Source organism: Callospermophilus lateralis, unplaced genomic scaffold (assembly GCF_048772815.1).
Source record: "Callospermophilus lateralis isolate mCalLat2 unplaced genomic scaffold, mCalLat2.hap1 Scaffold_7405, whole genome shotgun sequence".
NCBI lineage: Eukaryota > Metazoa > Chordata > Mammalia > Rodentia > Sciuridae > Callospermophilus > Callospermophilus lateralis.
The window spans coordinates 19,717-36,154 of record NW_027515424.1 but is presented as its reverse complement, the minus strand read 5'-3'; the positions used below and the strand labels follow the sequence as shown (position 1 = coordinate 36,154).

General features: G+C 35.8%; 1 protein-coding gene across 1 annotated transcript in view; it reads left to right on the top strand.

Annotated features, from left to right (window-relative positions):
* LOC143640918 (thyroid receptor-interacting protein 11-like) overlaps positions 1-15,385 on the top strand; it is a gene marked incomplete at its 3' end in the record, with an annotated part of 43,882 nt that extends 28,497 nt beyond the window's left edge. The window contains exons 4-5 of the mRNA XM_077108438.1: positions 11,956-12,621; positions 14,626-15,385. Of these exons, the coding sequence (XP_076964553.1) occupies positions 11,956-12,621; positions 14,626-15,385 (1,426 nt within the window). The remainder of the gene's footprint in view (positions 1-11,955; positions 12,622-14,625) is intronic.
* Between the last annotated feature and the right edge of the window lie 1,053 nt (positions 15,386-16,438).

Genomic DNA, 16,438 nt, shown 5'->3' with positions numbered 1-16,438 from the left:
TGTATCTTCAGGTCTATAAAGAAATTCAGTAACCTCATGAGGCAGTTTTTCAACAATCTAATTTCACAAGTGCTAATCTCTTGCTGTAATATATGGGCTAAAAATAACATTTCTAACTCCATATTCTACCTGTTATGGTTTCCTAGAGATGCTGAGCCTATGTAATCTTATTTAGTCAGCTTAGTAACTACTTTAAAAAACAATGACAACTCTGAAGGTATTTTAATTAGGGAACTGGTTGGAAATAGTGCTGTATCCTTCCTATCCTGGTAGAGCAAGAGAAAGAGGTTCAATTGTTGCTTCTAAAGACCTAAGTTGGATTCAGGCTTAGGAAGCCCTTTGATTTACTTCTCCAGCAGCCACGCTGAGAGTTTCCAAGTCATTTATGTGTATACAGAACAAAATCAGATCAAGATGAATAAGCAAATGAGGGTATGGAATCCTGGAGTGCCCATGCACCTGAGGATGTGTGTGGGAGCCACAGAGAGTTCCTCTCATTGACAAGCAGAGGGAGTGCTTCATTGAATCCTTGGGTCCATCTGTGTTGACACACACCTTGTGGTCTTCAGGCAAGGACAATGATAGAGTTGACAACTGAAAAACTAGTCAGGTGACTTTAACTAATGGGACTTAAGAACCAACTGATAAGCTTGATGGAACTTTCACAGTAACTAATGAAATGTGGACTTATTCTATCTTATTTTTGGAGCTCTGGGCAACTTGCCAGACAACAATATTTGAACATATATTCACCACTGACATTTTAAGATGTTCTGGAAAATGCCAAAGCAACAGGACTTCAAACCAATATTTCTATCTATTTCACAGTGCCAATCTCAGCTCTTAGCTAGGGCTGGTTACATAAAGACATGAGCTAATGGTCTTTGGCGGTAATGTGTGTGTGTGCATGAGGACTAAGAGTAGTGGTGGTGGAGAGATGTGGAATGTCCATTCAGTAGTTTAATTACTTTAGGAGTTTTGAGTGATTATACATACTTTACCTGGCAATTTCCATTAACCAGTAAGAAAGGGATGATATTCTCCTTCCCATTGAAAGGAAATCTGGGTCACTAAGTTAAGAAATACATTTTCTATTTTATGTAAGGCTTAGGGCTAAATGCAGCTTTTATTTTTTTATACAAGAGTAGGCCAGTGGTGAGCACAGGGAGCATATGAAGCTGGAGGTGGCACTTACAGTGAGCAAGGCTGAGCCACACTAAGGAAGGCTAAACCACAGTAGTCTTTGGCCTAGGACCTTAGCTCACCTTGGCTACAAGAACAGTATTGTCATATGGCAACACATTTCTTCTCCTTTCATATTCAGGATTAATGCTTCTAAAGGAATTTGATGGTTTGGGTACAGAAGTAATAGCAACTTCATCTTGAATATCCCCCATACAGGCCACTTCATCCTCAGGATTATGGACTCTGGAGCTTTGTTCTCATGGAATTTATTAAGGGGCATATCATATCATGAAAAGAAAGACTGAAAAACAGCTCCTAGAACAATACAGCACTTTAAGCTCCATGTAAAGTATATAATAGACTTGAAGCTAAAAGGAAAAGTATTTGTTGAAATAGTTTTCCTAAAATATATACTTCTGCACATAAGAATAGCCAAGAATTGAAGATGATAAAAGTAATAATATAAACGTTGCTTTATTATATAGAAAGGGGCCTTAATAAGTTTTAAAAAGTTTCTTACAGGAACACTTTTTATATTTTATCTCATAAAGACATTCAACAAATATATACAGAGAGAGAAGTATAAAAATATTTTTAGAGCAAATGTTCATATGCAGAAATGTATAACAATGTAAGTGTTCTATCAGAATTCTCCTTGGGATGTTGATTTTTTAGTTTTTGTGAGAGACTGAAAGAATTTTGACAAATAAGGTGATCCCTTAGGCTTTATAAGGAAAAATCATAAATTAATTAGATTTCTTGGTATACAGTTGATAGTTTATTCTCTAAACTTGTGACCTAAGCCAAGTATCTCCAGTGGATAAATATCTCACTGTTTATTTCAAAAATTTTCCCAATCATCCCTGAATAGTGCTTTCAAGGATTCTTTAGCAGTAAAAATAGTAGTTAAAAAGTATATCCTCTGTATCACACTGAGAATAATTGATGGCTAGATATCCCAGATTTCAAGTCAAGTTTCTTCCAGACACATCTGTGCAACAAATGAAAATGCAAAGCATTACATTGTATAGTGTTTCATTTGATTGGGGAATAAATTGAAAATTTATTCCTGTTTATTTTTCTGTTCACATTAAATATGTGATATAGAATATGAAAGCAAGTTACAATTTGGTAATGTCTTGAGTATAACCAACTTGTCAAAAGCGAGGATTTATATATTTCTAAAAATAGATAGCTATCACTACTTCAGCTATTTGATACATTATTTTGAATGTTTATCTTAAAAATAAATTTTCCTTCTATGTAAGCATATCTGTTTCCTGAATGAACATACTATGTTCTGTGTATTAATTAGCTTTATGCTTGAGTACAGAGATTGCAAAACTTTTTCTTCATAAAATCGTATTTACTGTTACAAAAGCAGAAAACATTGCTGAGAAAGCTCAATCTAGTGAGTTTTGAAACCCACCAGAACGTAACAATGGTAACATAAAATAATGGAAAATTGCATTGAGGAAAGACAGAGAAAATAGTGTATTGCCTCTTTTAGAACTCAATTCAAGATGGAAAGAAATAAGTGAAGGGATTTTGTTGTTTTGAAAAATTATAGAGTCACAGAAAGTGTTCAAGGAAGTATAGAACAGTAGTATGTACCTTCCACTCGGTTTCCCCAATGGTTTCTTCTTATACAACTGTAGTGCAATATCAAAACTAGGAAGACCAACCAATGTTAGAACAATGTGTTGTAGTTCTACGACACTGTATCATCTGTGTAGTGACCAATACAAACCAGATAGAGAACTATTCCATTACCACAAAAATTTCTCTTTCCACTTTCTATTTTCTGATGTGTGTATGTCTGTGTGTATGTGTAGAGTTTACATATGGTAATCATAGCATGTAATATATGTATACAGTGGCATTTCAATATATAAATACAATGTATAATAATCATGTCATGGGCATATCTCTCACAGAGGACATGCCAATTCTTTGTGTGGGGAACATTCAAAATTCTCATTATTAGCTGTTCTGAAATATTACTTATTGTGAGCCGTAGTTATCCTACATGTTACACAAAATAAGGAGTCATTCCATCCATCTGCACCCCTGCACCTATTAATCATTCTCTGCCTACACACCCATACATGCCTCTCCCAGGCTCTGTTACCACTATTCTTTCTTGTACTTCTTTGAGATCACCTTTAGTTTCCACATGTAAGTGTGAACAGGCAGTATTTGTCTTTCTGTGCCTGACTTGTTTTGCTTAATATAATGTCCTCCAGTTCTCCTCCCTCTTGCTACCCTTTTACAACATCACTGCCAACACCACCCCCATCACTATCCACTAACTTTTTCTCCCTCTCCATAATTTTGTCATCTCAAGAATGTTTTATGAATGGAATCATGCACTATATGACTTTTTGAGATTGGCCTTTTTCCATGCAGCATGATATCCTTGGGATTCACTTGAGTTGCTGCATGGGTGAACATTTCATTCCTTTTTATTGGAATAAACATCCACCAGAGTCAGAGCTGGGCCCTGTGATAAGGGTAGGTTTACTTGTTTAAGAAACTAGTGACCTGTTTTCAGAGTGGCTGTACCATTCTCAGTATTCACCAGCAAGGTATGAGAGATCCAGTTTCTCTGCGTCCTGTATCATCTGTATCTGGTATTACCACTTTGGTTTTCTTTGTTTAACCTGTGAAGTGTGATGATGCCTCAAGATGGTCTCAGATTGCATCTCCCTAATGCTAATGATTTCCAACATCTTTTCAGATCGTTATAGTCATCTTTATATCGTCTTCAAAAAAACTATATGTCTTCTTATTTTAACTATATTCATAGGTACCGAGTGCTATTGCCAAGCACCAAGTGATTTCTTCAAGTAGTAAGAGCATTTTTAAATTAAATGTTAGTTTTCCTACAGAGGACCCTTTAGCAAGATACCCTAGGAAGTGTATAGAATAAAATTACAATGCATATATACCATTCTATAGTTAATGATTATGAGTAAAATTTAAGAATCACTTTCAAATTGCCAAAGATACAAATAATATAAATTTCTCAAACAAAGTGAAACAGACAATTACATAACATTTTTCAAATTTTAAAATAATAGGTAAGATTATAGTTGTAGTAGAATACAATGGAAAGGATTATAATTTTTTTTTTCTGGGTAAATCTGTATAGAAGAATATCATGTAATGAATATGGTTATAATAATCAGAAAGTGGCTGGGGATATAGCTCAGCTGGTACAGTGCTTGCCTATCATGCACAAGGCCCTGGGTTCAATGCCCAGCACCAGTAATAATAATAATAATAATAATAATAATAATAATAATAATAATATCATAAGAATTAGAGTCGGAAAGTAAGAAAAGATGACTAAGCACTTGTCTTTATATAGGATTAATTGTTCAAGTGACTTCTCTTTATTCTCCTTTTCACTTTTAGTTCATAACACAAAGAAAACTACTGACTCAAAAATTCAATGTAAGTAAACAGTGTAGCGGAATCAAATGCTCACCTGAAAGCAATCAAAATTGTGTTTTGAAATCTCCTGATAATTCTCCTGAATGACTCACTTAACTTATCTGAAATTATTCATCATTTTATCCAACCAATATTTACTAGCACTCATGTGTCTTTACTAAGCTAGCACTGTGTAAGACTCTTGGAGTCCATGACACATAAAATATATTTGATGCTCTTAAGAGACTTAAAATAAAGTAGACAGAGACAAAATTGTAAAATGCTTAATGTTTCCTTAAAAATTTAAAAAAAAAAGAAATGATCTCTGTGGTTCAGAAGGGTTAACTCTCTGAACTATTTTAAATATTTTCTTGATAATTCAAATTCATGACTAGAAAAGAGAAAGCAAGAGAAAGACGGAGAGATAGTAGTTGAAAGCAATGGTCTATACATAAAAGTTACTCAGGACATTTTGTTCATTTGCTCTATCACTTTCTCTAAATAAGGCGATGTGCTTTTGGCTAATGAAAATGGTTGTATCTATTGTGTACTCTATGTATGTATTTGCATGTCTTTGTTACTTAATAACTAACCAGCCCCACAGATTGCACATAACGGTTTTATCAGTTACCTTTAGAGTACTTTTTTTTTTTCTTTCCCATTTGAGATTTGATAATCAGAAAAATTCTTCTGGGATATGCTGAAGAGTGTCCCTGCCCCAAATTAATATGTTGGGGTTCTAATCCCCAGTGCCTCTGAAGGTATCTGTATTTGGAGAGAACATTTTAAAGAGAGGATTAAATTAACACGAGATTATTAGGATGACTTCTAATTTGCTAGGATTGGAAATCTTATAAGGTGAAATTTGTATATAGATGTGTATAAGGGAAAGAATATTTAAAGACACCAGGAGAAAATGAACATCAACAAGCCAGGGAGCCTGGCTTCAAAACAGAGCTGCTTATCTCATAGAGATAAAAAAAAAAAAAAAAAAAAAAAAAAAAAAAAAAACACCAGTGAGGGAAAGAAAGATCTGAGGAATGAGATGTCCCCTTCTAGGGAATCAACTCCAATGACCTACCCTCCCATTGGGAGTTGGTAACAAATGTATGCCCTACTGCCTACAGTTTTTACCAACTCCCAATAATCCTGTCAAATTATAAACCCATCAGTGGATTGATCCACCGATGAGGTTTGACCTCATGATCCAATTCACCTTTCTGTGGAGCCACCTGGGCCACCAACTGCAAGTTACCCTTCACCTGTCTTTTGTCCACCTTTCTATTTGGATTACAGATTAACACTCTCAGCTCTGAGATAGAAGCCAAAATTTATGTATCCTTTATACTGTTTAAACAACAACAGATAACATTTATGTCACTATACTAAGCATTTACATAATAGATAAGAGAGCAGATGTCTTTTTTTTTGGGGGGGGGAGTGGCTATTAGGGATTGAATCAGGGACTCTGGACCCACATCCCCAGCCCTGTTTGGTATTTTATTTAGAGACAGGATCTCACTGTTTGGTATTTTATTTAGAGACAGGATCATCAGGAGTTCAAAGAAAGCCCCAGCGATTTTGTGAGTCTTTATACAAGTTAGAAAGACCCTGTCTCAAAAGAAAAAGTTAAAAAAGGGTTGCGAATGTGACTCAGTGTTTAATGGCCCTAGGTTCAATCCTATATACCAGAAAAAAAAAAAAAAACATTAAACCTAAGCTACTCTAAATGCCTTTGATGCCTTGTCTTTTCCACTCCCCCAGCCTCCACTGGGATCTCAGATCTGCCTCCCCTTATTCTGATGTTCCAATCCACCCGTCTTGTTTCAGTTTGTCAATGCAGAAAAAAACTCTTTCCTGATACAGTTCACACATCAGTTTTCTTTGCCTAGAACTGTAAATTTCTTCATAATTTACCTGCTAAGCATACTTAATGCTGCAAGAAACAGATGATATTTCATTTACTCAGACTCTTTTTGGATAATCTATTGCAAAGCAAGCATTTCAGTTCTGCTTTCTTGTAATAATTGTACATTTTGAGTAGAGTATATTTTAAAATATGTACTTATTCATCTAGTTATTCACTTATTTATTCTTTCTTCTAAATTAGTTTTCTAATTGGACAGAACTTATGTCTGTTTGTTCCTCATGAATTCCTTTGCTGAGATAGTACCAAGAACCTTGTCACTGTTAAAAGTATACTTTTGGAGTGAGGTAATAATATTGGCCGTATATAGTTGCACATTCTATGTACACTTTAGGAGAGCAAAGGAACACTATGAGGCTTATTTTCCAGATAAATAGAACACATGATTTTAAAGCACTGTTCCTATTGTGAGAACTTAGAAAAAGCATAAGAGCTACAAGCTATAAAGTGCCAGGCATTTTATATTCACTATAGTTAATTTTTACAATGACACTGAGCTCTACAGATGAATTAACTCCAGATTAGGGAAGTCAAGAAATCTACCCAAGATCAAGTTATGAATAATAACTTAGTCAAGATTCAAAACTAGACGTTTTATTTCTAAGACCTCCCTTTTCTTTGCACTACTATCTGTATTGTATGCAACATCTGTTGATCTAAGAAATACTATTAATATTTTTACAAGTTTTACAAGTAATTTGTTTTACGGATATTAAAGTGACATTTCTTGCTTTGAACTTGATTTACAGTAAGACAGACATAAAATATAATTTCTAATTATAATATAATTTCTAATGTACGTGTTAAGCATACTTATGCTTCAAGAAACAGATGATATTTCATTGACTCAGACTCTTCTTGGACTATCTATTGCAAAGCAGGCATTTCAGTTCTGCTTCCTTGCAGTAATTGTACATTTTGAGTAGAGTGTATTTTATAATATGTACTTATTCATCTAGTTATTCACATATTTATTCTTTCTTCTAAATTAGTTTTCTAATTGGACAGAAATTATGTCTGTTTGTTCCTCACGAATTCCTTTGCTGAGATAGTACCAAGAACCTTGTCGGTGTTAAAAGTATACTTTTGGAGTAAGGTAATAATATTGGCCCTATAGAGTTGCACATTCTATGTATACTTTAGGAGAGCAAAGGAACACTATGAGGCTTATTTTCCAGATAAATAGAACACATGATTTTAAAGCACTGTACCTATTGTGAGAACTTAGAAAAAGCATAAGAGCTACAAGCTATAAAGTGCCAGGCATTTTATATTCACTATAGTTAATTTTTACAATGACACTGAGCTCTACAGATGAATTAACTTCAGATTAGGAAAGTCAAGAAATCTACCCAAGATCAAGTTATGTATAATAACTTAGTTGAGATTCAAAACTAGATGGTTTGTTTCTAAGACCTCCATATTCTTTGCACTACTATCCTGTATTGTATGCAACATCTGTTGACCTAAGAAATACTATTAATATTTTTACAAGTTTTACAAGTAATTTGTTTTATAAAAATTAAAGTGACATTTCATGCTTTGAACTTGATTTACAGTTAGACAGACATAAAATATAATTACTAATTCACATTATTTTTCCAATTTATACAACTGAAGAAATATTCAAAATATCACCTTATACTAAAGCCTTAGATTCTGTGAACAAAACAAATTTTGTTGAGTTCAAATTATCACTGTAAATAAGCATGACCATAAGAATTGATGGGTGTGTGTTAGTTTCTATTTCTTTGTTAAGGTTGTATGGAAGGGTTCTATTCAATACTTTCCATAGTTCAATTCTTCTATACAATATAATAACAAGTCACTTTGGGGCATTAAATTATTTCACATAGAGTTGACAAAAATATCTGAATGTTTGATTAAACATCTGGATGATTGATTAAATCGGTGACTAGTCTACTGGAACATTTGTACACTATAAAATCACACAAAGAGCTGTCATTGTCTTACTGTGCAAGACAGAAATGGGAAAAAATCAACCTTTCCCTTTAAGACCTTTCTTCACCTGTCTAATAATTTAAATGTGTCTCACAGGGCCATAAGCATTGTGTGTGTTACATCCCTGTCTTCCCTAGAGGGGTGTTGTTTGTTTAGTTTCTGTAGCTGTAAATTGAAACAGAAACCAAGAGAACAACTTAGAAAGATTTTCAGAAAAACAATAGACTCATTCCACTCTTATTATAACATTATTTTTTTAGCCTGTATTTTAATAAGCAGTTTGGCAATAGAAGCAAGAAAGAAATGATATAAAAACCTAGCACCCACTAGATTATAAATATTAGGAATGAAAAATCAAAGAAAATGTAATGCATCAGTATAAAGTATATCTGCCTAAGAAAAAGTTCCATGATAAACCCATGAAATCAATGCAAAACAGGAGATAACCCAACCATATATCAATTACTGACTACCTTAATGTACATCAACAAAAACTCTCAAGGTAAGAATTAACACTTGTCTTGAACTAGTGATTTTTCACAGATTCAATATAAATGACATATTTTTTTTTCAAAATCACCAATTTATACATATATAAAAGGGAAGAGTCTCTGACATAAAGAAAATATTCAGAACTACTAGAAAGGAAAATACTTCATTGTTCCCTTTTCAGCATTCAGTATATGAATGGATTTTATAAATATGTGCTTAATGAGGATCCAGGATCCAAGGGTCCTCTTTTTCAGAGAGAGAAACATGGAAGGAAATGAGACAGAAGACCACAAGGAGAAAGTTACAAGAGATAAAGTATGAGGGGAAGTAGGTCTTGTTCTGTAGAGTGAAGGGGATATGAAGGAAAAGGCACTATCTTTGTTGAATGCTGACTTGAACCTTGGAGCAGCTCATCCTGACTACCTTGAAATCCCACTTTCACTCCCCATGAACCACAAAGATCATCAATAACCAACTTCCTCAGGTTTCATCCTCAATGTGCCCCTCATGCAGCATCTGACCACGTACACCAACCTTTGCCCCCATCCTCTTTCCTTTTGCCTTAATCACAAACAATATCATGATTTTTCTTTATCCATTTCTCCTCTCATGTTCTTTCTTCTTCAAATCCTTCTCCTCTTTTTTTTTTCTTCCAGTTCTTCTACTAGATATTCCCCCCAAATTTTTATACTAAATAAATAAAATACTGTCTAGGAAAGAACAAACCAATGCTGAAACATAATAAGCAATTGAAAAACTGAAGCTTCCTTTTCCTCCATGTGCCTTCTTTTCTCAGTGAAATCCTCCATCCTCATGACTTTAACAATCGCTTCCACATAGGCAAGACTTAACTTTCTTTATGATATTGGTGATTTATTTTGATCATTTTACACACAGCAGAACTACATTTAATTCTTTGTCCTAGTTATAAAAGTCCCTAGATGCGAAAGCATCTAATTTCACAGTTTGTATAACACTTATGGACATTTTAAATTCTTTTTAAAAAAAATATTTATTATTTAGCCTTTATTGGACACAACATCTTTATTTTTTTTTATGTAGTGCCTTCTAAAACGCACACACACACACCGACACCCAAACACAACCCCCCACACACACACGCACACACAGGAGGAATGGTCAAAAGGGAGAAAAGGATACTTGGTATTGTTGATGGCTTCTTCAACAGTAGACACAGCTGGGATATAGCGTGGATTCTCAACTTCAGCAGATGCTGAAAGGGGCTTAAATTTTCATATTAGTCTTTTATGAAGAAAGATTGACTAATACAGGCCTGATTTCTCTCTCAGATTTGGAGATGAATAAGAAAGACAAAGAAGATTTCCTTTTCTAGCACAAGACACAAATGCAGTCACTAGTTTCTGATAGCAATCTGAGGAATTATGTCTACTTGCTCTATCTTGAAGGCAAGAGACATTATGAGGTGATTAATATAATCCTTAGAATCTATTTAACCATTAATTTTCCTAAAATTCTTCCTTCTTAAAATTTTATTTCTGCCACCTTGAGTATTTGCTCCCTGAATACACATATAGAAAGAAGAGCTCAAGGAAAAGAGTCTCCTGAATATGGGCTCTGGGAAGTGAGTAATGGGAGCAAACCCAAACCCCTTCTAAAGGGTAATAAGGAAAATGATCCTAAACAAAACAAAAAGCAAATATGAACAAAATGGCAGCAGGCTCTATTTGTTGGCCACTTTCTCTGCACCAGCCATCAGGTGAGAACTACACACTATGTTCTCATTTACTCTTCAACTCTTGCAAGTGAGAGAGGTTTTATAAATGCATTCTGTCAGTTTAGCTCCAAAATTGCTTTGGTCCCAATTGGTATGCCTGTTACATCCCATGTGCTTCATCTCTTTGCTTTGTCCCCAACTCTACAAAACTGCCTCTTCATTAACTTGTTGGAATTTAAACACCTTGGAAAGCAGGGCCTTATCTTAACTCCTTCTGATCCTTAACTTTAGGTATGGGATTTAAATTTAGGATTGTTCCTCCATAGTAGAAAATTTCTCAACTTTTTATTTCACTCTGCACTGTTCAAACCTGGATTATATTTGGCATTGATAAACAACAATAGGTTAAGTGAACATCAACTTTTTGGCTCAAAAACAAAGTTTCTTAAGTGCAATTGAAGTGGAATTTTTGAGCACTTAAATGAACTTCAATCAGAACTTACAAGGACCATATAATGTTAAAATGAACTCAAACATTCATAGATTAAGAGCAAAAAATTATTTTTGGAAAGGGTAAAGATGGTTCTTTAGTGACATTTAATCCATATTATAATCTGAATTCTGAGAATGATTAAGACTTTGTGATGGTTAATTTTATATGTTAAATAAAATTAACCATCTGAGCTATGATGCTCACATATTTGGCCAAATATTACTCTGGTAATTACTCTGGTGTTTTGGGGTGAGATTTACTTTTGAATCGGGGACTTTTAATTAAATAGATTGCGTTCTGTAATGGAGCGAGACCTCACCTTGTCAACTGAATGCAACTGAAAGCAACAAAAAATCCACCTCTCCCAGACAAGAGGGAACTGTCCAGTGAAGTACCTTTGGATTTCAACTACAACATTGATTCTTCGTGGGAGTGCCTTTGGACTCAAACTAGGACACTTTCCTGTATCTCTAGCTCCTCCCAGCCAACCCTGCCCAATCCTGTGAGCCAATAGCTGACAGGCAAGTGCAGGGAAGAAGCAGAGGCCCTGCAGGGGGTGAGTGTGCTACTGGCTGCCAGCCCCCGGTCAAAGCCCAGGACTGGCTTCTGAGTTTAGAGGCAGGGAGGGATGGTTGGTATTGGTGGAGCCCCAGGAACCTCGCGCTGTGAGGAATTCTGAGCGCTTGGGTCATAATTGACCCTAGCAACGCTGGAGGACGTTCGGGGCAGAGAAGTGGACGGTGATGGACGCGGTGTTTGGAGCTGGTCCGATGGATCACTGAAGTGGCGGCGATGTCATCCTGGTTTGGAGGCCTGGTCTCAGGCTTGGGCCACTTCTTGGGTCAGGTGGGGAGCAGCTTGGCTTCCCTCACTGGCCATATCTCCAGCTTCACCAGGGAAATACTTCTGGATGACTTAGGAGACCCAGAAGCAGCATTACATCATTGCTGGGAAGAGGAAATGAAAACTACTGATTCCACACTAAGATGTGAGAATGAAAGACTGAAAAAGTATTGTACTGATCTGGAAGAAAAGCATGAAGCATCAGAGCTGCAAATAAACCATCAGTCTGTAAGTTACCAATATCAACTGCAACAGAAAGAGGTAGAGATCAGCCGCCATCTTAAAGCAAGACAGATTGTACTGCAAAATCAAGTGTTTCAACTACAGGCAGCTGCTCAATGGGTACCTTCAGGAGCTGGTGGCGTACCAACAACAACTGCTCTGGCTCCACTCGGTTCCGGGATCAGTAGTCATTTTTCCGCCTTCCGTGATGATGACATGGATTTTAGTGACATAATTTTATCACGACAAGAAACAAGCAGATTGTCAATTAAAGTTGCAAGATATGAACCTGAAGTTGGTCACTCGAGGCAGATTGCTGAGGCTCAGGGAAAATATCATTCTGACACAAGTGAAATCTGCAAAGTACAAAATGCTATCAAGACTCTTCAACCAAACCAAAGTCCAGACATAGATGATCATCAGCATGAAATGTCAGTTTTGGAGCAGAGTTCTACTGTGGCAGAAAAGGGAAAAATCCTTCCTCCGAGTTCAGCAGTGGAAGAAGTGTTCAGGCTAAAACAAGCCCTGGCTGATGCTGAGAAGGAAATCATGAGACTAAATGGCTTAAACCAGGATAACCGTCTTGCTGAAGACAATCTGAAACTTAAAATGCATGTTGAAGCTTTAGAAAAAGAGAAGTCATCATTGAGTCAAGAAAAAGAGGAACTTCAGATGTCACTGTCAAAATTGAGCTGTGACCATCAAGTCATGAAAAACAGAGCTTCAACAGACATGAATTTGAATGTACGATTACTAGACTTACAAGTTCACTTGAAGGCAAAGGAGGAAGAACTGAATGAGACTATCAATGAAAAGAAAATGCTGATAGCTGAGTTAGAAGAACTGGATCATCCGAATCAGGAAGCTACAAAGCACATGATTTTGATAAAAGATGAGCTATCCAAACAACAAAATGAAGGAGACCTTGTCATCAAGAAGTTGGAACAAGAACTAGATGATGAAAAAAAGAGAGTTCATCAACTTGAGGATGATCAAATGAACATATCCCAAGAGTTGCATGTGCAGAAGGAGAAGTTGACTGGGAATGCACAGAGCCTCAGTGATTTGCATTTAACCAAGCAGAAGCTTGAAGGTAAAGTAGAAGATTTAGTAGATCAGCTAAATCAGTCACAAAAAAATAGTTTAAACATCCAGCAGGAAAACCTTGGGCTTAAGGATCCCATTAGACAAATTGAAGATGAGCTGTCTGGATTGAAGAGTAAGTACCGAAGTTCTCTGAATGAAGACTCTAACAGTCATTGTAAGGATGACATGCTTAAAGAACGGGAAGCAGAAATTGGCAACTTAAGGCAAAATCTTTCTGAAGTAGAACAGCTCAATGAAAATTTAAAGAAAGTTGCTATTGATCTCAAAACAGAAAATGAAATGTTGATTTTAGCACGTGAAGATGTAAGGCGTAAGTTGGAAGAATCTATTGCTGCTAACAATCAAATCTCTCAAGAAAAAGACACTATCATGGAGACTCTAAAAAGAGACAAAGAAGAGATAGAAGCCAAACTTCACCAGGCAGAAAAAAGACTGTTGGAAGAAGCAAATAATCACAGGCAGACTATTCAGGAACTCTCCAATGCACATCATTTGAATACCTCTGCCTTACAGCTGAAACACGAGTGTGTAGTGCAACTCAATCAAGAGAAGGACTTTGAAATAGCAGGACTCAAAAAGAATATTGAGCAAATGACTGCTGATGAAAAAGAAATGGAGGAAATTTTGGCATCTTATATAGAAGACGAGGAGCAATTGAAACAAGTCCTAAATGAGAAAGAAGTTTTTATTGAAAAACTCGAAGAAAAAAATTCAGAACTACAAAAGGATTTAGATAAGTGTTCTCAGGCCTTAAGAGAAAATGAAACTTTAAGGCAAGTCATTGAAAGAAAGGACAGAAATCTTACCTACATGAAAGCAGAAAACAACTATCTGCAATTCGAACTGGAAACACTTAGGGAACAGCAAAATCAAGCTGTACCAGTGGCTGAGCCTAAAGCTCTTGATGCTATCACAGAACTAGAATTGGAGGTATCTCAACTGAATATAGTCAAAAATCATCTGGAAGATGAAATTGAAGACCATCTGAATATAATTGAAAATCAAAACCAGCGTAAAATGCAACTACTTCAGTCTTTACAGGAGCAGAAGGAGGAAATGGATGAATTGAAGTACCAATATGAGCAGATGAATGCTGCGCATAGCCAGTTACTTTTAGACAAAGAGGAGGAGATTAAGAACTTGCAGACAACTATTGAAAAAATAAAAGCCCAGTTGCCTGGAGAAAGAGGAGATGCTCAAACATTGAATTCTGATATTTTTCAAGAGACCAAAGTAAAAATCCTAAGAACAAAAGAGGTTCAACACTTACAGGACCAAGAATTACGCCTAAACCGGGAGCTAGAAAGGCTACGCAGCCAGCTCTTGGAATCAGAAGAGTCTTACGCCCAGGAAATATTGGCTGCGGAAGACAAAGAGATTCAACTGAGACAGAAAGTCACACTCTTGGAGGAGAAGCTAGCTACATCTTCTAAGGCAAGTCATCAAGCCAGGGTGCAGATAGAGTCCCTGCAGGAACAGTTGAGTCTGGTCTCTCAACAGAGGGATGAGAATGCACTGCAGCTTTCGCTCTGCCAGGAACGAGTAAGGCAGTGTGCCCTGTCATCAAGTAACCTAGAGCACTCCCAAGAAGAAGAGAAAGCTATGCATTCTGCTGAACTAGCCAAAGAAAAACAGTTGGTAGCTGAATGGAAGAACAAGGCCGAAAAGCTAGAAGGAGAATTATCATCATTGCAGGAACGTTTGCATGAAGCAAATGCTATGTTGGATTCTGCTTCCAAACTGAGAGAAGACTTAGATCTCAAGGAAGAAGAGATGGAAGAACTGAAAAAACAAAACGAGCTCCGAAAAGAAATGTTGGACCATGCACAACAGAAATTGTCCACTTTGGTCAACAGCACAGAAGGAAAACTAGACAAGGTCCTCATGAGAAACCTTTTGATCGGTCATTTCAAGGCACCAAAAGGCAAACGTCTTGAAGTATTGCAGTTGATGGGGAGCATTCTGGACATTCCAAAGGACAAAATGGAGCAGTTGTTGCATAAAGATCATGGTGGTGTCAGTAAGAGAAAGCAAAAAAGCGGGTGTATGTAAGTGTATAGGTACTAGGCATTTTATTTTATTTTTTGAGTTCTTGTTGTTGTGATTTTTTGCCATAGTACTTTTTTAAAAATTTGTTTTGTTTTTTGTAGCACTTTTTGTTTATAGAATTTTGTTCCAATGTAGCAGTTAATCATCACCAGTCATCAATTCTGATGTAATTTTGTGAGCAACTGTACAGAGCAGCATTCTTGAACCATTAGTTCCAACCTCTTTTTTTAAAAAAAGAATAATATTTCTTAAATTTAATGGCATTAAGATAAAAATGATACATGTAATTACAGGAAACAAGAACAATCCAACCCATAAGAAGGAGGTCTCAGATTTAGAGTACATGAAAACCAAATATAATGTTGCAAAAAGTTGAGAATATTTATTTTATCCAAGATAACATTGTACAACTGCCAAGGGAAAATTCCAACGGGGAGGACCTAAACATGAAGCTTAGTGGATAAATTCTAAGATGCTTTGAATCCCAATTCTATGACCCCTATCCATTTTGCTTATTTCCACTTCTACAGAAAAGTCACTTCACATTAATCCAGTTTTCCAGATGTTAAATATGTCCAGAAGGAAGAGTATTTTTATGAGTCAACCCCAAAGTGGGATCACATGATCCATTGCCAATGCAAAAGTTAATTAGTAAGAATGCATCATTAAATATCTGGACTGTTTATCTACATACTATTGGGGGCTCTACAATAATTCTTATAAACACATTTTATACAACAGTAGATCAAAACAAGTTGGGGAGAGAAAGAAGCTAACAACAGTTTTTGAAAGATGAAAAGCTTAAAATAGTAGTAGTTACAAACTTTTGATAAATTAAGGTAAAAGATGAATCAAAAGTTTCTATCTTAAGTAGGTGAAATCAGAGAAGAGAAAAAGCAGATTGCATAGCACATACTTCTCTGACACCTGTCGTCTCTAAAACCACTCAGAACATTTTTATTAAAATTAATTTAAATTAAATTTAATATATTTTAAAATATAAATTATATTATCATTTAATATA